The sequence below is a fragment of the Physeter macrocephalus genome, chromosome 17 (assembly GCF_002837175.3).
Source record: "Physeter macrocephalus isolate SW-GA chromosome 17, ASM283717v5, whole genome shotgun sequence".
Classification (NCBI taxonomy): domain Eukaryota; kingdom Metazoa; phylum Chordata; class Mammalia; order Artiodactyla; family Physeteridae; genus Physeter; species Physeter macrocephalus.
The window spans coordinates 53,651,840-53,673,736 of record NC_041230.1 but is presented as its reverse complement, the minus strand read 5'-3'; the positions used below and the strand labels follow the sequence as shown (position 1 = coordinate 53,673,736).

At 46.3% G+C, this 21,897-nt stretch overlaps 1 protein-coding gene across 6 annotated transcripts in view; it reads left to right on the top strand.

The window, feature by feature from the left end:
- Positions 1-21,897, top strand: part of C17H16orf95 (chromosome 17 C16orf95 homolog) — a 193,875-nt gene that overhangs the window by 42,194 nt on the left and 129,784 nt on the right. Inside the window, exon 8 of one of the 6 annotated variants that reach the window (XM_028478071.2) lies at positions 8,296-8,360. The exons of the other annotated variants lie outside the window; for them this stretch is intronic. Coding sequence (XP_028333872.1) covers positions 8,296-8,299 — 4 coding nt within the window. The 3' untranslated portion in view covers positions 8,300-8,360. The remainder of the gene's footprint in view (positions 1-8,295; positions 8,361-21,897) is intronic. 6 annotated transcript variants of the gene reach the window in all.

The window sequence follows — 21,897 nt, the reverse complement described above, 5'->3', positions numbered from 1 at the left end:
GCCTGGGAGGAAAGGGGATGGGGAGTGACTGCTGATGGGTACAGGGTTTCCTTTTGGGGTGATGAAAGCACCTTGAAACTAGACAGAGGTGGTAGTTGTAGAGTCCTGTGAATGTACTAAATGCTACTCAGTTGCACACTTTAAAAATTGTCATAGTGGTAAATTTTATGTTACGTGTATTTTAACACACACACACACACACACACACACACACACACACACACAAGCTGATTTTGGCAGGACTCTTTGGCTGTATATGACAGAGACAAGATTCAGGTGAAAGGTCAGTTACTGCTCATGGGATGGAGTGGAGGTTGGTTGGCGGGTGGCTGGACTCCAGGTCTGCACTGTCTCTTGGAGTAAAGGTTGCTCAGTCACGCCACAGCTCTCCATGGGCTCTCCGTCTGTGTCTTCTTCAGGCTCACGTAGAGTAACTCCCCTTTCCTCCCCGCCAAGGCCTCCTGGGTGCATATGGAAGCCTGGACCAGAGCCCCGACATGGGTGTTTGGGGAGGGAGGAGGCAGACAGAGAGCGGCACACCTGGGAAAGCTGTCATGATGGCAAATTTGGGAAGGGGTCGTGGGGGTGCTTCTGAGATTAAGGCCGAACAAGGCGATGGACTAGGTCCCACGGGACAGCCTCCACCACCCAGTGGGTTCCCCGGAGAACTGGGCAATTAACGGGTATCTCGGTGCCACGTAGACTTGCAGTTCTGACCACCTGAGTCAACGTGACACTGCAAGTGCAGGCATGAGTGTCGGGGTGCATGTTCTATGGGTTTGCAAGTTCGTAAGCCATGACCAAATAATGGGTCTTAGTGGCTGGTTCTGTAGTTGATGGAACATCTGTTCAGCTTTTGACTAAAAGCCAGTGGGAGATCTCTTTGTCTGATCCCCAAAGATAGTTTCACCTACTGTTCAGGAGAGAGACTGTGATAGCTCTAAAACAAATAAACAAAACCCAGCTTCAAACATGATTGGTGTCCTGGGGGAGTTTCCTTTCCTAACCTTAATTTTGGGATTAATTTGTTTTAGAAGTTCCTTGGCTGCTTAAGTGTGTACACGTGTGTGCATGCGTGTATTTAAGAAGAGAAACACTGAGAAGAAAACGTGTCATGTTCCTCTGAAACCTCCTCCGGCTGGGTTCCCTCTCTGTACCTTGAGGATAGCCTGGCCTGGGGCCTCTCTCATGTCCACAGTCTTCTTTGAATCTGGCTTTGAAAGAATGAAAGGAAATCGGGCCACCCCGAGCCTTGCTCCCATAGTGGCTCCATGCCAGAACTGTCCTCACCTGTGTATTTTGAGTGTTTTATTATAAACCCAAAGTGATCTTGGTTAATAAAAATACAGAGGCAAAAGCTGGGTGCTCTCTGGTTTCCAGCTTTGGTCCTTTATCATGCTCATTAAGGTAAAATAGCTCGCTAATTTGAACCCCCCTCCGCGCCCCCCCCCACCCTGTTCCTGGAGGTTGGGAGCTGTGCAACTCGCTCCCCTGAGTTTACGGATTTGAATTTCAAATTATGGGGCTCCAAAGACTCGTTCTGTAATGGTTCCTGAATTCTTGTCATCCAGTAGGAGGTATTAGTTATAAATGAGTTTCGTTTTTGTTTTTCTTTATTACTTTATAGAGTATCCAAGCTATGCAAGAGTATATTTTCAGGGTTAAATATTCAAATGATTCTGAAGTTCAGGGACAAAGGTGCTGCCCCTTCCCTCACCAGGGAATCACCCTCCATTTAACAGAGTATCTAGGTTTCAGAGCCTCCTTCCAGGTTCCTTCCCAGGCACTTATATATGTGTATAGATAGTAACACTTTTGTCATTTAATGCCAAATTCAATGGTAGCCAGTATTCAATGTATAGAATAATTCTGTACATATTTATTGGATCAGCTGATATTTCTGAGCACCTGCTATGTGCCAGGTATGATGCTGGGAGTTGCAGATTCAATAGTGACCCATCACACAGCTCACAGGCTGCAGGCATGTTGTGCTGGGACTTAGTTTCCCTTCCATTTAACGGAGTATCTAGGCGTTCTCTCCATGGTCATCCTTATATGTCTGTCCTGTACTCTTCAATGTTGAGAGAGAACACTGAATTTTGATGGACAGCAAATTGAGTTCCAAATGATTTTCCATTATAAAAAAGGAAGCAGTGAAGGTCTCGTTGAGCACCTGGGTGTTTTATAAGATTTAAAGATTTTGGGACATCCCTGGCAATCCAGTGATTGAGACTTCGCTTTCCGATGCAGGGAGTATGTGTTCCATCCCTGGTCGGGGAGCTAAGATCCCAAATGCCTCCCAGCCAAAAAACCAAAATGTAAAACAGAAGCAATATTGTAACAAATTCAATAAAGACTTTAAAAATGGTCCACATCAAAAAAAAAAAAAAAAAAAAGATTCTTAGGGCAGCAAGACACAATACACCAAGCCTCTTCTAGAGGAGACTCCCTCCCGTTTGCATACCATAGTATTGCAAATTACAGTTTTCAAAACAGAGTCTTCAAGTACAAGTTCTCACTGAGTCTTCACTACCAGCCTGGGAAGCAGATACTGATAATTCTACAATTATACAGATGAGGAAACTGAGGCTCAGAGAAGTCACAGAACTGGCCCAGCGTCCCAGAAGCGGCAGAGCCTTGAGTTCAGACTTTTTGTGATGCTTACCCAAGAACTTTCCATTTCATCTCCATCTGGAGTCTGGCTGCTGTGCTCAAGGTTTGATCTCTGCCCATGTGAGTGTCTCTGGGAGTTGTCACAAATCTGAAGAGGAAGCACATAGCCATCTCCAACCTCTGACAGAAAGCCAGGCCTTTTCTCTTCCATATGATGGTCCATTTCATACCTGGAATAAGGAGATTTTCCTATGCCAGGGGTGCTAAGCCATGACTCCCTTGGAACATTATAATATCAGAGTATGAACAGTTCCCAAACGTCGCTTGTGAACATCTCCCACAGCCCTGACACCTGGAGAATGGAAGACCATTCCAGAGGAAGAGAGATGCCCTTTGAATCATTTTTTCAGGTACATGTCACTCTGCTTGAATTATTTTTCTTGAAGGAGAACACTTTCCAATAGTCCAAAGCAGGGACCCGTCATTTGTGAGAGCTCTTTGACGTGTTGCTGTTTTAAAAATTTAAGTATGTGTAGTTTGCAGAATGGACACGGCCTTTCAGTTTTTTAATTTAAGGTTTAAAAAGTGCTTTCACGCTATAATCCTTGGGGGACAGGAAAGGCTGTTTGTTCTGTCCCAGGCCTCCAGGAAATCTGGCCCAGACCACCTACGGGAAATTAGCCTGAGACCTCAGCCTAGCTGGGAGGCGACAGCAGCGCTTCTCGGCACTGTGGCTATAGTTCTCACTACATAATCTAATCTTTCAAGGATATTTTCATCTGGAGAGGCAGTGAGCTGAATAACTAAACAGACACAATGCTGCTAATCCCTCTTCCTGAGGCTGAAGGGTTTAACTCCTTGCCTTCTGTTTTAAGGCAGTGAGCTCAAAGTGGGCTGTTGGGATCAACCTCAGAATTTCATAAAAAGCATTTGGTTTTGTACGCTGTGCTGACACTATGCAGTGTCCTTTGTTCTACTGTGTGTCTGGCACTGCTCTAAGGGCTCAGATGGAGTAACTTGGTTACTCCTACCGTAGGAAGTGGGTACTGTTACTATGCACAGAGATGTTAAGTAATTTGCTCAAGGTCACATAGTAAGGAGGGGGTGTGGGTTGGGATTCAAACCCAGACCAGCTGCTTCGGAGTCCATGCTCTTGATGCCTGTGCTCCTTGTTAAAGAGGAAGGCTCTGAATGACTCTGAAATGTCTGCCTAGTCAATTTTCATTCATTCAGTAATTTGTTCATTCATTCATACACTTCTTCATTTGCATTCAGCACCTGTGCTGTGTGAATGCCAAGGTGATTTAGATAGAGGCACTCATAGGCCTCCCATGAGTTGGCAGCCAGACATGGACATGAATAAACCTAGAAATAATTATGATGCAGAGAGTAGAGGGCAGCAATAGCTGTGCAGGGACCAGAGTGTCCAGTGGAGTGAGGGGAACATTGAACTCAGAAGCAGGAAAAAGTCAGGAAGGCTTCTCCAGGGGGTCAGGAGGAGGAGGATGGGGCATTTGGCATGAAGAGGTGATGATGCAGTGCCTTTTGGGAAACTCCTGGGGCATGTGGTCAGTGTGGAGGGCTGTGAGAGGGAGCTGAGCAGAGGCAGAGAGGAGCCTGGACTTGGTTAACTTGGCCTAGGCAGGGTTTTAATGAGAATCTTATGAAAAAGCAGGCAGGTGAATAATTCCATTAGACCTGGTCATTCAGCAGCTTAGGAACCAGCATTTCCAGGTGGCATATGGGGTGCGAGGGCACGGTCCTTGCTGAAACCAACAGGATGTAGGACTTTATTTCTGCAAAACCAGAGTCTCTCACCTGGTCATCAGAATATCCACAGAATACCACTGACAATGGCCTCTCAACGGCTCAGGAGCTGTTGCAATGTGGCTCAGCCAGCTTCAGCCCCCTCCCCCTAGAAGACCCAGGAGCTCTAAGCAAAGTCCAGCCCCCCAGAACACAGGTCAGGGGCAGGTTCTTGACCCTCATCCATCACAGCGTGACTACCGTCTGGTGCAGGATGTGAGTGGGTTCCAGCTGGTTCCATCCCAGTGGCGGCAGACAAACCGTCCTTGCATTTTTGCTCTGCAGCCCCAGCCCTAGGGCAGCACACAGACCCCAGCAGAATGCCCCTCTCTCCAAGCCCAGCTTGGCAGAGCCGATGCTGAAAGTGCGGCTCAGTCAGCAGGGTTCAGAGTGGCTTTGCGGTGGGGAATTTTGCAAAGATATTTGGAGCTGGAAATTGCCCTTTGCTCTTTTGAAAGGTGCAAAATGATTCAGTAATTACTTCAAACGTGGGGGCCTCCTTCCTCGCCTCACCTGAACTGCTTGTCAGCTTCCGCCTGTCAGACTTGTGTTGGTTTGAGCTGGGTGTTCCTTTCCCCATCTTCCCCCCACCTCCCCGTTTCCACTGCCCTTTGCAGCCCTCCTCTGCCTGCCTCCCCACCCCACCCCCCCTAATCTGGAGCTTGGAGTGAGTTTTAAGGGCGCCTCATTAATGACTTAGATTTCTCGTGACTGCTTCTTTCTTCATTTGTTTGTTTTCAAGCTTTCTCTTAAATAACCTCATAGAGAGGGGCCCTGTTTATTTTTCTTGCTTAGTGTCTCCCTGCCAATCAGTTCTGCACCAAACAAAGGTCGCCAGGACTAAAGAGAAGTGGGGAGCTTTTCACTGAGGGAGAGGATTCCAGCAGACACACCTGCTCCTGGGAAAGTGGCCCACTTGGAAGGGCTGTTTGCCAGGTGATGCACATTAAAACAGCTCACCTTTATGTGCCAGAATGACGGCCATTTCGTAGATTAGGAACCTGGCACAGTTAGTTGTTCAAGGTCACACAGTACATTATGCAAATGGAATTCACATTCATGGTCTGTCTAAACCAGCGCCATCCAGTGGAAATATAAATGAACTCATGTATAATTCTAAATTTTCTGATAGGCCCATTATAAAGAGTGAAAGTGAAATTAATTTTAATAATATATACCTTATTTAACTCAATATATCAAAAAATTATCAACATTATAAATATCAGTGAGTGTTTGGGCAGAATGTTTGTGTCCCCCCAAATCCAGTGCATTGATACTTGGAGGTGGTGACTCTGGGAGGGTTAGGTCGTGAGGTGGGCCCCCCAAGATGGAGTCAGTGTCCTTAGAAGAAGAGGAAGAGGCCAGAGCTCTCTCCTCAACGTGAGGGTACAGCGGGCAGTCGACAAATGCCCCTGTACAGGGCTCCCTGATGTAGAAGTGATGTTGGATGTTTACCTGCACATCGCTGTCTTTTTGCAGAGAAGGATGAGCTGAGCCTCTTGGTTTTGAGGAAAGGAAGCTAAAGTAGTGTGATGGGTTTAAGCCTGTCTATGACCATTTCCATATGTTTTTGTAATCCAGGTGGCGAAGTTAATTTCAGATCCTTCAGACAAAGGGAAAAGTGGATCTGTAAGCCCTTAGTCTTCTGCTTTTACTTGGTTAGAGTGACACTGTTTTTCGTCTCTAGAACGTTATTATGTATTTTAATAGCAAAAAAAATTACATTGGAACAATGGGGAAATAATGAAAGCATATTGTAAAAATACTAAGTGGTCCTCAGAGGCAGATTCGCACACATGTGGATTAGTAGTTTGAATAAAATGTATAATGAAATACATCAGTCACTGAAAAACTTTTTTCAAAAATAGCTTAGTCCTTTATGTGAGCTCATTTTACCTCAGTTTATAAATTTGGAGAGCAAGGAAGTGGGGAAATGTAGAAGAGGAAAAAAGAGTTAAAACACACTGCTTACTCTGATGATGGAATGCTGTTGGGTGTGACATCACCTTTGGAACGGGAGAATTCTACTTGCACATTTAGTTTTCCTTCTGTTCATTTATTAATTTGTTCAACAAATATTTGAGTCAGATCCTGAGCTGGGAGCTGGGGAAACCGCAGAGAATAAGACCAGTGAGGTCCCTTCTCGCATGGGGCTCCGAGTTCAGTGGGGGAGACAAGTAAATACTGCAGAACCACAGTGTGGTTGGGATTGCAAGGGGAGTGCAGGTGTATTGGGGTTTGTACAGAGGGCCCTAAGCTGGAAGGGGGTGGCGTCTGGCCAGCGGAGGTGTTCCCTGGGAATTGATGCTTGCTCTGAGACCTGAAGGGGGAGGACTTGGCCAGGTGAAGAGCAGACAGGGGCCAGGGTGCTGCATGCAGAGGGAACAGCATGTGCAAAGGCCCTGAGACTAGAAGGAGCCTGGGGATTTTGACCCCAGTCTGTGCCACAGGTGTAAACTGGCAGAGGAGACCTTCTGTGGGAGACCCTGGCTGTGAAAGGAGCTCTGTCCCCACCCAACTGCCCAGCAGCAGGCACAGTGCCCACCATTGCCCACGTTGTTAGGAGCCAAGTGAGAGTTTCTGTCCCAGAAAGCAGACCTGACTGGACTGGAGTCTGCCGGGGAATCCCAAGGGTGGCATGGAACGAGGAACACCGTGCACTTGGGGCAGAGCTTGTCTTCCGTTCGGCAGCGCCCCCAGCTCTTCCTTTATGTTGCACTTTGTAGCCCCTGCTACATAGATTTAGCTTAGTGATGACAGCACATTCTGTTTCTTTTCTACCCAGTATCCACCCTTCCTTTTCCTTTTACCAGAACTCTGACCTAGTCCAGGGCACCCAGCCCCAGCCCCATCTATGTCAGGGGTCAGAAAACTACAACCCAAGGGCACCGCCTCTCTGTGTAAATAAAGTTTTATTGGCACACAGACACATCACTCATTAACAGCTCCTCCGTGAGTACTGTTGCTTTGCAATGACAGTTGAGTAGTTGTGACAGAGACTGTGTGGCTCACAAAGCCCAAGATACCTACTACCTGGTCCTTTACAGAAACAATTTGCCAACCCAGGTCTAAGTCAATGGCTCACCTCCCAGCTTCCATTAAAGCTGGTTCGGCGACTAGGCTGTGGAATGTCAGGCAAGGCATGCAGCTTCTCTGAATCTCAGTTCCTGATCTGTACACACTTTAGGTACATTATTTCACTTAATCTTCACAGCAGCCCATGAGGTAGGTTCTATTGTTATCTTGAAACTGAGGAAAAGGAGGAACAGAGAGGTCCAGAAGCCCACCCAAGATCACACAACTTGAAAATGGTGGAGTCAAGACTGGAATCCTTAACCTTAGAATCCTGGAGTTGAGGGCTGGTGGGAGTGGGCAGGAGGAGGGGGCTGTTTGCTTTCCTATGGATCGCTGATCCTAGTTAACATTTGCATGTGGAGAGTGAGGTCACCCACACCTGTGTTCCTGTGCCCCCTCACGTGTAGCATGGACAGGGGTGAAGCATGTGGGCTTGGAGTCCAATTGCCTGGGTTGAAATCCTAGTTCTGCTTACTGAGCCTCAGCTCCCCCCATCTGTCTAATGGGAAAATGAGGTTAGTAACTCCTAGGGCTCTTGGTGGAGTTATGTGGGTAGTACTAATATCATCGTAACTTGGTACACAGTAAGTGCTCAGTAAAACTAGCCAGTATCATTTGCTCAAAGCCAGCCTTGGCCAAAGGGAAAAAATACAAGGTTCAACTCAATCATTTGGTGAATCAGTTATTAAAGAAGAATTGGGAGGAGGAAGTGAAAACCATCGCATGGGATCCCTTGACACATGAGTCCCGGTTTTCTTTTGTTCACTCTTGATGCGAGAGGTGCTTTTGTTATTCTTTCAGATGAGGAAAATGAGGCTCGGAGAGGAACATTCTCTAGCTCACAGCCCCGAGCGGGCAAGTGGCAGGTGGGTACTCTCTGTGGAGCCCAGAGGGGTTTGCAGCCCACACTGTGGCTAGACCCAGTCTCACTAGCCAACAACCAACGTTGCAGAATTCACAGTGATTTTTAACTTTCTCTGCTAAGAAGTGGCAAGCCAGGCCCAAGTACCTTGCCCAGACCACAGGGGGAGTTTAAACTGGGCCCGAATTAGAGCTCAGAGCAGCCAGGTTTACGGTCTGAGGCTGGGGTTACTAGCTCAGACCTCAGTTTTTTTGCCTATGAATTTCTACCGAGTCAGTTAAAAACCAAATGAATCTATTTAAGTGAAAATGCTGAGAGGCAGGGAATTTAATTATTCAATGACTTGTTTCTTTCCTTTTTTTACTATTGAAATTAATTAAAAAATAATTTTGAAAATGTATGGCTGACACTCTGCCAGGAACATGTCATGTGTAAAATTATTCCTCTCTGCATCGTGTATTCCTAAATCCCGGCTGGTCATCTATTTTCATAAGACCATTTGGAGCCCACCTTTAGGGGTTTTTTTTCCAAACAAATTAAGATTTATAACTTTTCCTTGGGAAAGAAAATCCTGATGGATATATATAGACACGCACAAACACACATACACACACACATATATGTGTGTAGGTATAAATATATACATGTGGATATATATGCGTATTATCTTAGCACAGTTTTTAGGCTAGCTAGTAGCGAGTGATCAGAAATAGCTAAATGTCAAATGCAGTAATACTGGTTTAAATATTGACTTTTAAATCATAGCCTCTGACTGACATCAGAACTGATTTGAACTTTTGGGTCATTTCTTTGTTTAAAACTTCTTCCCACCTACTGTATAAGGTGTATGTACTCATTAAAGAGATGCACCTCAATCTCTTCAGCTGCTAAATACAATGCCTGTTAAATGTGATGTGTTTCTTTCCAGTGTGTATTTTTTTTATGTACTCCTAGTTAGTACACATGGTACAATTTTGTATTCTAGTACAACCCTTGTTAAATGTGATGTGTTTCATTCCAGTGTGTGTGTGTGTATATATATATATATATATATATTTTTTTTTTTTAAGTTTTATAAATTTATTTATTTATTTTTGGCTGCATTGGGTCTTCGTTGTTGTGCGTGGGCTTTCTCTAGTTGCAGCGAGTGGGGGCTACTCTTCGTTGCAGTGCACAGGCTTCTCATTGCGGTGGCTTCTCTTGTTGTGCAGCATGGGCTCTAGGGGCGTGGGCTTCAGTAGATGTGGCATGCGGGCTCACTAGTTGTGGCTCGCGGGGTCTAGAGCGCAGGCTCAGTAGTTGTGGCACATGGGCTTAGTTGCTCCACGGCATGTGGGATCTTCCTGGACCAGTGCTCGAACCCGTGTCCCCTGCATTGGCAGGCGGATTCTTAACCACCGTGCCACCAGGGAAGTCCTCCAGTGTATATATATTTTTATGTGCTCCTGGTTGGTACATGTGAGTACAGTTTTGTATTCTGCTTTTTTTTTTCACTTCAAATTATATTGTAGGCATTTCCCCAGGCATTATGCAGTCTTTAAATTATTTTTGGTGGCTACGTAGTATTTTATTCATTGGGTACTGAGGCTAGTTAACTACACTCCTGTATTTAAACCTTGAGGCTGTTTCTAACTTTTCAATATCACCAGTAAAACCCAGCCATGAACAGCACTGTGTAAAAGTTTTGCTCCTGAGCACCCGGTCGGAGCAGGCTCCCCCTTCAGTGTCTGTCACACTGTCCTGGTTATCTCCTTTGTCATACACTCATTAACAGTAGCTCCTCTTGCCTACTTGTCTGCACTCCCTCTAGAATCAAAGTGTCGGGGAGTGGGTCTTCTTGGCTGGGCCCATTGGGGTGTCCCCACTCCCATGGTGGCCTCGGTCACAGCTGGTCGCCTGCCTCACATGGGACATCAGCTGGCGGCCATGGCCTGGGCAGGAGTCCGCCTCCCGGGCGTGTGGCAGCTCTGCTCAATTTTCCGTAAATCCCAGACTGCTCTAAAAACTAAAGTCTGTTAATTAAAAAAAAAAAATCTTTCCTGGTCTGTTCAGAAAAATTGCCCCTTAAACAAAGGGGGCATTAACAAAGGAAAAACTTACCTAGGATATTTGGGACAGATGGGCCCAGGGGAAACTGGGTGAATGTGTAGAACCCTCACCCCCTGAGAATATCTTGGGATGCACGCTGTTAGCAGCTCCAGGGCGAGGAAGGGGAGCAAGAGGGCTGCGGGGTGGCTATGTCTGCCTCTAACTCGACTCTTCAAGGCTCTGCCCTCTCCCCCTCACCGCACCGCAGTTTGAAGACTCCTGCCTCTACACAGCTCGCCGGCCTTGTCTCTGGCTTGTTTTCCCATGTAGATGAAATGCCTTGCACCGAAGGAAAATTATACAGTGTAAACATTTATTCAGAAAAATGGTTTGCAGCGTTACCTTCCCGGAGTGCTTGGCTGAGAATGAGAGCCTGGTATGAACGCCTGCTGGCATGGACAGGAAATGGAACCCTCTGCTCAATATATTTCCAGCTTTTATGAGGCAGCTTTAGTGGAGACATGTCAGCCTCTTGCCCAAAGCGCAGGCTGGACAGAGCCCTGCCTCCACGTCCGACGGATGCCCGGGTGTGGAGAGGGGTCGAGAGTGTTGGCACCAGGGGCTCGGCGACCAAATGATACCGTTGGTGACTTTCAATTCAGCTTCGAGGGGGCGAGTGAGAAGAAAAGGGGGTACAGTGACCTCAGAATCCTGAGGGACTGAAGGGGATGGCCTCACTCGTGTCCTGGACACCAAGACCACGAACTCTGAAGATGTCTGCATTTGGAGACACAGGCACACGTTGTCCCCGACTTTGGCACTTCTTTTTTTCTGCTTGATTTTCTCCAAGCACAACTGCAGATTGAATTGTTTCCTTTGAAAAAATATGTTCAAGTTCTAACCCCTGGTAACTTTGACAGTGACCTTATTTGGAAATAGGGTCTTTGCACGTGATCCAGTTAAGATGAGGTCATTAGGGTGGGCCCTGATCCAGTGACTGGTGTCCTTATAAGAAGAGGGAGACACAGAGATACAGGGAGAGACCATGTGACTATGGGGTAGGCAGAGATTGGAGGGATGTATCTATAAGCCAATGAATGCCAAGGACCTCCAGCAACACCAGAAGCTGAGAGAGGGGCATAGGACAGATTTTTCCCACAAGCGTCAGAGGATGTGGCCCTGCCAACACCTTGGTTTTGGACTCTGGCCTCCAGAACTGTGAGAGAATAGATTTCTGCATTTTAAGTGCCCCAGTTTGTGCAATTTTGTTACAGCAGCCACGTGACACTCATACATACTGGATAATTTATTGCTGATGTTTAGGGCCTGCCTTCTCACCCCATCTCTGGGCCAACAGAGATCAAGGGGGAGCGCCTCGTTTTTCACCCCCAAAGGCAGTGATGCTCACCTGATGCTCAGGTACCAGACAGGCTGGGAGCTCCCTGTGGGCAGGAGGGACCCTTCCCCACTCACAGAGTGTCTCCTGCTGGACAGAGCCTCAACCTTGAAAACAGATGTCCAGGGTTTCAGCCAGGGTGAGCTTTCCTCCTCCCATGTGCTCTGGAAAACGGGGGACACCCCAGAACCACGGGGAAAGCGGGACAAGCCTGGGCCCTGGAGGCTGGACCCTCATGCCCGGGCTGGATATGGTCAGCTACATGGAGCAAAGTCCTGGTCCTCTTCTGCCAGGGGCTGTGACCTCCAGTCCTCGCCTGCCAGGCTTGGGGGCCTCTCCCAGAAACTCCTGCCAAACGCAGGGTTTAGGGGAAGCTAGGGAGCAGCCCCTGCTTCTCCTCTTTCTCCCACGGCTTGAGGTGGATGGGAAGAAGGTAGAGTATGGCTGGGCTTGAGGGGCCGAGTGCAGGATCAGATCCCTTTGGGGCTCAGGGAAGTGACAGAGTCTCGTTGAGTTGGCACTGGGACCCAGGAGACCTAATATTTTTTGCATAATCCACTTGTCTGAATTTTATTTATTGAGCATCTGCTGTGGCCAGGCATCATCATTAGTACTGACTGAATGAACCCAGATCCCCACCCTCCTGGGGCTGATGTTCTGGTGATTAATAACGACTCTACTGAGACGGTGCTTAGGTGTACGCTCACTCATTTGTCCTCACGCAAAGTTTGGTGAATGCCAGAAAAGGGGGTGGGAGAAGCACTGGCAGTGTTTGGGGTGGGGGTTGGGGCCTCCTGGTGAGCAGCTGAGGAGGGGCGTGGGCAGTCAGACCAGCACAGCCACAGGGAAGGAGACCTGCCCTGCCCCACCCCCACAGGGGAGCTGGCTGTAACTGGATCACGCATCTTTTTGTTCCGGACTCTTTTTGCCTTATGTGTTTACGGCTTCTGAAGTTATGATTTCATGATCAGGGGGGTCATGGCTGAGGCCTGGGAGTGGGTCCTCATTCTCTGCTGGACCCTCTGCTCTGAGCAGTGGAGTCCCCACTGTCTCAGCTCGCTCCGGACCTGTGTCCTCAGGCACGGGACTTGTGTCCTCTTTACTGTCTTGCCTATTTCTCCAGATGTGTGTGTTCAGATCCCCCTTTCACCATGTTGTGGGCAGGAGGGCAATTGACTTAACTTTTCTGCTCATCAGCTTACCCCGAAATGGGGGGGTGTTGCTGCCTGGTGCCCGGCCTCCAGAGGGCGCTCAGCAGAAGCTCACTGTCTTTCATCCAGGAGGCCTCGGATGTCCAGCCCAGAAGGATGGAAGGCTCCCTGGGGGTGTTGTTCCCCCGAATCAAAGGGTACTGTTCTCATTCTGTGTTCCTCGTGGGAATTCCAGGGGGCTTGAAATTCCTCTTAGCACATTTTAGTGTGAGGACTGAAAGAAGAACTAAGGGAAGTTGAATGGAGAACACGAGAGCGTCTCAAGGTGAAGGTGGCCCCTGGCTGTGTGATGCACAGGTGCACGAGTGAGGAGTAGGTGTCCCGACCTAAGACTCCGTGGACGAGCCATTGTCCACCTGTCTGTGCAGCTGATTGTATCAATCGGCGGGGGGCAATTAGCTGTGCCCGTTCCCTGCACCAAGCCAATGGGGCTGTTTTAATCTCCCACAGCTCTGACTAAAGAGGAGGCTTCGTTGCCTTATTTCTGAGAAACGAATAAGAAAGCAGTGGTTGGAGTTGCTTTTCCTCTTGGGATTTTCACATAAAATCAGGGACTAATCCCTCGTCTAATACTAATTTATTAAGGGCTGAGTTAGAACGTAGTCAACTCCATTTATGAACACTGGTTAATATTTCTTTATAGAAAGCTATACTATTTTCAGAAGCATTTCAGACAGACATCCTAAGAAGACTTAGCAGGCTCAAGATGTTTACCTTGGACCCAAATCTTGTTTTTAATTAACCGAGTCTTCAACAGTCCATCAGAGAATGCAGTTACCTGCCAAACTTCACACCTAAGAGGAAAAAATATTCCCAAGAGAATTTTCCTTAAAAAAAATCCACTCGCTTTTACCACTAAGACATCCTCAACATATTTAAATCAATCCCTCTCCATGAGCACGGAAAACTGATGTTCTAGATCCCAAGCCTGTCTCTGTGTGTCCCAGATTTCGGGAAAGCCATTTAATTCAACATTAAGTTTTCAGCAGACACTAAAGCAGGGATTCTGCGAAGATGGAGGGGCTGAATGTGTGGGCGCAGTGAGTCTAAGTTTTTCAGGCTGCAAACACACATTCCTGCGATACCACACATTCTGCTGGGGAAGTTTAAATGATCGTATTGTCTCAATTCACCTTACAGGAGCAGCTGCTTATGGAAAGTAAAGCTCTCCTTTTCTCTGTTCAAAAAGAGACTGATTTCATAGAGAGGCTGTGGGTTTCTCTCACGCTTCAACATCCAGCGATTTGGAGTTTATTTCGAGGTACTGGGTTGGACAGAGTGTATTTTCTCAGACATAAGTTCCTTGGGAATAAGGATGTGGAGGTCCATAGAGTTTGAACCTTTCTATTCTGTTCACTGCTGCCCTCCCCTCCATGGCGCTGGGTACCTAGGAGGCTCTTGTTAAATATTTATTGAATAGGACTTCCCTGGTGGCGCAGTGGTTAAGAATCCGCCTGCCAATGCAGGGGACACGGGTTGGAGCCCTGGTCCAGGAAGATCCCATGTGCTGCAGGGCAACTAAGCCCGTGCACCACAACTACTGAGCCTGCGCTCTAGAGCCTGCAACTCACAACTACTGAGCTCACAAGCCTACAGCCCGTTCTCCCCAACAAGAGAAGCCACCGCAATGAGAAGCCCGCGCACCGCAACGAAGAGTAGCCCCCACTCACCACAACTAGAGAAAACCCGCGTGAAGCAATGAAGACCCAATGCAGCCAAAAATAAATAAATAAATAAATAAATAAATAAATAAAATTTATTGAATAAAAAAGTGCTCCTTGAATAGGTGTGACAGCTTGTTTTACAAATAATTTCCTAAATTTTACCTACAAAGATTCTTGGAATTTTAGGTAGTGGAGTTGCTTTTCCTCTTGCGATTTTCAAATAAAATAAAATATTTAGATATCTGTCCTACCCCAACAAAGGTACTTGAACACACACACACACACACACACACACACACACACACACACACACAGCTTGTTGATTGTTGTAGATTGGTGAGTAGAAACTTAGCCTTTTTTCTTCTGATTTAGTTTTTAGCTTGTCCTGAACAGAACAACAACAACAACAACAACAGCAACAAAACCTCATGTCAGTGAATGAAATTCTTAAGTCTGTCTCATGTGGTTTAGTGGAACCAGGCTGGTTTGTGAAGGAGGATGTGATATTGTAGAAAACCCCCAGATATTGACTTCACCACTTCCAAGCTGTGCGGCCTTGGAAGAGTTCCTTACCTTCTCTGGGCCTCATTCTCCTTATCTGTTAATTGTGGAATTGAATTGATACTGTCAGCAGTCCTGCCAGTTATGACAACCTGGGCAGCTAGGGGAAGAATGAATCCTCAGGTTTAAGATTCAGAATTACAGATGTGATTCACTGCTTCTGCATGGCAGTTAATAGAGTAGGACAAGACCCCTACAGTGAAAACTCTGTGTTTCTGAAAGGTTGACCAGTAACATATTGGTTTTCTTTTGCTGGCTTTTTGGGGAAAATTCTTTTTATATTTACTTTTGTGTTTCTCTTGCACACTTCTTTCTGTCACAGAGTAATTTTATTACTTATTTTGGTTTGAGATCTGAGAGAGCAAGTATTTATTTATTTTAGTGTTTATTCTTAACCCATTTCAGAAGAAATTTAGAATGACTTAAACTAAAATACAAAGCATAAAAATCATTAATCCAGAATAAAAGGCAAGATGGAGGAGAACAAAGGTGCAGAGATAGATAGAAATTATATTACAAAATCTAGACTGAGGGAGTTAAGCATACAAGTTAGCTCTGAGCTTCCTAGCAGCCAAGGAAAAAAGCAAAACTAGGAGAGTGTTGTTAATGTTAAAGGTTAGGGAGACAGAAATTCAGAAGGGGCTGACGGTCCTCAGTTGTCTCCTTAAAGTTCCTGGAACGTTCTTGATCCTGATCTGAAAGGAAGATTTTGTGAGAGTGTGGAATCTCTTGCTCAAGTTCAAATCCAAGAAGCTGAAAGTTACTGACCTTCAGTTTCATGTGCTCAAAAAATGTTAAAGTTTGCTGGCAAAAGTATAGATGATATTTTTTCCCAGGAATTAAGAACTGATAAAAATAAGCAAATCTTACCGAAAGAGGATGTGTGATACGGAAAAAAACCAAAACAAACCCCAAAACCACTGGGTGGAGGTAAAGAGACCTGGATTTGAATTGCAGCTCTGCCAATAATCTCTGTGTCTTAGGGAAGGTCCCACAGCCTCTCTGGGCCTCAGTTTCCTCATCAGTAAAATAAACGGGTTAAACCAGGCTCCTTTGAGATCTCACATGTGAGAGTTCTGCTCCTGTGACTATAATGGTATGGGGGGATTATTCCTTTGTTGTCCACCATCAGACCTGCTTAAGGCACAAAGCTTGCATCTCAGAAATCGCTTTGAGACTGCCATGTTGTACTCCCTAGAAAGTAAAATGGCCCCCCTTCTGATATAACCTCTTGAAAGAAAAGATCTCATCTCGTCATGTGGAATTTTTCCAACCGAAGCACATTTCTGTGATCCAAGGCGTACACATTTGGCTGCAGGTGAAATACGTCGGCACAGACAAGGGTGTCAGGCTTTCTCGGCTCAAACAGGGCTATCACGAGGCTGAAAAACTGCAAAGAGGTTTTTCCAAGAAGTCGTCCCTGGGCAAAAACGTTGCCACTTTCATTGGGGAAAAAAATGGTTTCAAATATTGCCTTTTGTTTTTATGGAAAATGGTGAAAAGTTTCAGGGAAAACCACAGAATCCTTTGCTTTTATTGAAACCACAAAAATTGATTAATTTTTTTTTAAAGAACAGTTTTTGCTGAGGGCTGAACTTTCTTCTTTGAAAGGCTCTACTTTTCTTTTTTTGAAATATATCCTGAGAGCCCCATGAAAGGTCTTTCTGTTAGCTTGGCTGAGCCGAGCCCATGCATCCTGAAGCTCTACACAGAAGCATATTTTTTGTGCCCAAACACTGCCTTCTGTGGATGTCTTCATGCTCCGATCTCCAGATACTGGCTTACCTCTTCCCAAATCTCCAGGGAGGCATGGTGCCCATGAAGCTCGTTAGTGCAGCCCCGGCCTCAATAAAATCATTGAACCTGACTTCTAGCCTCATCTCTCTTCATCGCTGCCGCTTCCTGCACAAATGGAAAACTGTGTGCATAGGATGCTGCCTTTGCCACTGGGTGTCTCGAAAGTTGATTTCATGAGCTAATCGGTCCCCCACCTGGTGGCTGGCGTGGGCTGTCTGTGGGCAGGAGAAGCTGTCTGTCCCAGCTGAAATCTGTCTTGCAGTCTGCCCACAGCGGACACCCTGCCAGCTGGGCCAGGGTGCCGCTCCTTCACGCGTGTTTCTTGACAAAGGCAGCTGGGGGATTCTCCTGTGCCACGAAGAGACAGTTGGCTTCTGGCCACCAGAACAGGTTTGGTCTTAATGCAGGTTGGAAGGTGCAGGGAACAAGGGCCTTCAGGGCATCTTTGAGGGACCCCCCCTAACTCAGCTCAGAGGCACATTCAGGCCTGGTGTGCCGAAGGCCTGCTGTCGGCCAAGAGGCTCCGTCTGTGCTGGCCTCCACCTTCCCTGTCTCTCCTGGCTGGGGTGCCTTCTCCGCAGACGGGCCCCTCCATTCCTGGAGCTGGACTGCTGGGTACATATTCCACTTGCCACCTCCTGGCAGGTTTCTTAGCCCTTCTGGGCCTTGGCTTCTCCCTTTGTCAAATGGGAACGGTGATAACACCAACACGTAGATTAGTTGTGAGGCTTAAATAGAACAGTGCTGGGCACACAGTAAGTGCTACTAATGATTATTTACATATTCTAGAAGTAAATCCTGGTGAATCCAAGACTTACTTCATTTTACAAATGAAAAGACTGCAATGTGACAAAACTCAAGATAAATTTAAAGGAGCGATAAGACTTACTTAATTTTACAAATGAAGAGACTGCAATGTGACAAAACTCAAGACAAATTTAAAGAAACGATTATTAACAATCTCCCACTATCCTAATGCAACGACTGTATCTAGCTTGTGTGTTTTACTTTGCTATTCCTGCAACTACTCACCATCAACATCATGAAGTTCAGCCACCACTGAGTAAGGGTCCAGTGTAAGCCAAGTGCCGTGCGAAGTGCTCTCCAGTCACGGGCCCCCAGTGGACCCAGCTCTGGGGGATGTTAACCCCCTTTACAGACGAGGGACCTGAGGGTCTGAAAGGTGAGCCCATCCAAGGTCAACAAGCAGAAGCTGAAAGAATTTGAGCCCTGACTTCAAAATCTCTGGGGTCGACCAAAATGCTGTACTCCTCTGGTCCCCGTGTGAGTCTTAGACCAAGAGAGTCACATGATTTAAAAGAAAAAAACAGGAGGTTCCAGTCTGAAGCATTGTTCTGGTCTGTGGTCATAGTAGGTGAAACCAGGGGAAGGTTCAGTTCCTTGTCCATGTAGGAAAATCTCTTCCAACCTCACAGAGGTACTGAGGGAATGGAGCAAAAAGCCCACTCTAGTTGGGTGGATGTCCCTTCCCTGCCCTGCAAAGCAAGTGACACAGTGTGTGACAGTCGGGCAATCAGTGTCCCAGAGCTCCAACCCCAAGTGCTGCTGAAGTCCAGGAAAAGGACTCTGGGTGCTTCCCTTCTGTTCCTTGTTGAGGTCACCTTCACCCCGAGAAGACCTAGCCCTTAGAGGCTGGATCTTCTCCCCAAAGCTCACCCCTTCTTGGTGCTATCCGGGTTATTATTATTCAGAATACAGCCTGCCTGCCCATTTGTCCCCGGGTAGGAAGAGTGGGTTAACAGGCAAACAGTGCTTTCCTGATCACTGACCTGTAATTTCATTAGCTTTTAAATTCAATGTAAATATTGTCTGATCATGGCCTTGGGTGCAGTTTGGAACAAGTCTCTTTTTTGCTCTCTTATCTTATTATCTAAGAAAACATCTCATTGTTCAGATTCAAGAATAACAAGTTTCTCCACATCCAGTCCCCTCAGCTCTTCATTTTTCTTCATTCTTTCTGTCCTGTTTAGCATCACATAATTACAGAAATATGTCTGTAAGCTGTTTGCACATCTGATAATCAGATTTTCTCTTGTTCCCGACTCTTTCTCCATCTGCTCCCCACCCCCACCCCATTCTGCCACATCTGGAACAGTCCCCTGCCACTCCATGCCCAACTGACTGCTGAACTATTTCCAAATCACATCTCTTTTCCAGTCCTGGACACCTGATATGCTCAGTCATAATATACTCAGGACCTAAATTCTGGTCGTCTCTCATTCCTCTCTACTCGGATGATAACTGTGGGGCAGAGCCACTGTCTCATTTCTTCCATTCTGACCTGGTCATGTTAAAATATAGTTTTCAAAGGTAAAATCTTGTCTCTTGTGCAAATATAAAATGAACACAGATTAGAGATTTTATTTAGGTCACTAATAAGTTGGTATGATGTTACAGCCGGTTCAAAGGAGAGTGTGAAGAACAAACATGTCTGTAGGCAATCAGGCAAATGGAAGTGAATTTCCTAGTAGGCGCACACCTCGTTTTTATCTCTCGGGTGGAATATGTGTGTTTGGAATCACCTTTTCTACAGGGTGAATGAATTGTATCTCTACAGGACAGAATTTATTTGCACTTCTGGGGCAAGAGTCGTTTGCATTACTCTGTGTTCTGTGATACACCCTTGTCTTGTAGTGTGTACAATACACACTTGAAGCCAGGGCAACTCCAGAGGCTTTGTAAGACAATTCCCAGCATTCAAATGAAGTATCCATTACTATTTCAATTCAGTCAGTTTCATTGATTCCAGTGATATCCTTTGTCTGTTTCAAAGTGTTTCACGATTTTTCTTAACAGCCACTTTTAATTAATTAATTAATTTTTTATAGGTAACTTTTTTTTCCAAACTCAGATCATATTCTTTTTTAAAAAAATTTTATTTATTTATTTGTTTTTGGCTGCGTTGGGTCTTTGTTGCTGCACGCCGGCTTTCTCTAGTTGCTGCGAGCCAGGGCTACTCTTCGTTGCAGTGTGCAGGCTTCTCATTGTGGTGGCTTCTCTTGTTGCGGAGCACGTGCTCTAGGGCACGCAGGCTTCAGCAGTTGGGGCATGCAGGCTCAGTCGTTGTGGCACACGGGCTCTAGAGCGCAGGCTCAGTAGTTGTGGAGCACAGGCTTAGTTGCTCTGCGGCATGTGGGATCTTCGTGGGCCAGGGCTCGAACCCATGTCCCCTGCATTGGCAGGCGGATTCTTAACCACTGAGCCACCAGGGAGTCCCACTTTTTATTTAAATCTATTGTGAATATTCACATGGAAGGACTGTAATTTCCAAGCCTCATTTTAGGAGAAGCTCAGGAGAACACAGTCAGGCAAGGAGCAAAGGCACCACTAGTTCAAGGTAAATCTTCTAAAAATGACACTTTAGTCCAGGGAATTCTTGGCTCAAAGACCTTCCGTGGCTCCTTATCACTAGTGTGATAGTTTCCAGTTACTCCCATGTGGCATTTAAGCTTTTCCACAACGTGGCCATGATACATATTTAAATCTTCAAAAACGTTTGTTAAAATAATAGATGGCAATGGCAAAAAATTCAGAGATTACAAAACCATATCAAATAAAGACTAACAGCTTCCTCTAACTCTTAAATCTTTAGCATGGACACAAGAAAAAAAGAATAACTGGTTGACAATCATTGGTTACTGACTGAGGGTGAACTTGAAGTTTATTTGAAAATCGCTTTAGCATTTATCAGAAATGCCAGTTTCTTCTCAAAAGGAGGTCGTTAATGACATCATGGAAGAAGGTTCTGTCCGAGACCAGGTTTGGGGTGATTTTTCATTATCATCTCTCTAGAAATTTTCTTGATATAGAAAATCATATTTAGTTTTACATCTATAGCCGTATGGTTTTTTTATTTTTTTTTCGGTACGCGGGCCTCTCACTGTTGTGGCCTCTCCCGTTGCGGAGCACAGGCTCCGGACGCGCAAGCCCAGCGGCCATGGCTCACGGGCCCAGCCGCTCCGCGGCACGTGGGATCCTCCCGGACCGGGGCACGAACCCGCGTCCCCTACATCGGCAGGCGGACCCCCAACCACTGCGCCACCAGGGAAGCCCAGCCGTATAGTTTTAAACATAAATGGTATCATTCTACCCATACCACTTTTTCAATACTATTTTTTTTTTTTTACAGTTACCCGTGTGTCCCAGATACTGCTGGGAATAGGTTATGTTTAATATATCTTAGATCTCATTCTGTATCAGCGCAGACATATCTACTCACTCTGGCCCATGATACAGACTGTCCCATCATCTAGATGCACAGTGATTTATTTAACGACTACAGATTCATCCAGTTTACTTTCCTCCTACATGATTTCTCTCATTGGAGCCAGAATAATTCAGTCTCCTTCCTTAAAAATATCTTACCCATTCCTGCTAACATGTCTTTCCGTCTGATGTAACATTCAAAATAGATGCACCATCCAAGTAGAAAAGAAGGACCAGTGTGGGTGGGGCTGGCCTCCTGGGGCCTGGTGGGGACTGTCCTGCCTCTGCCTGATGTGCCAGTGCCACCCACGTACCCAGGCCATCCTGCAGGTCTAGTTCATCTTTGATCTTCCTCTGGAAACCATCCTTGATGACAGTTATTAAAGTCTACTTTTCAAAAAATTGAAACGATATCAAATATCTATTGACCAACTCATCAGAGAGAGAGGCAGTAGGAAGGCACGTGCTGTGTAGGTGCTTGTGTATGCTGTGTGCTCCTGGGACACTGGGTTCTCACCTCCCCCTTTCTCTCCCCGCTTCTCTCCCTCCCTCTCCCGCCCTTCTATCCATAAATAATCCTATGCTCTAAGCCGTGCAATGGATGCTGAGAATTCAGCAGTGGGCAGAACAGAAACAGTCTCTGCGTGTTGCAAGTTC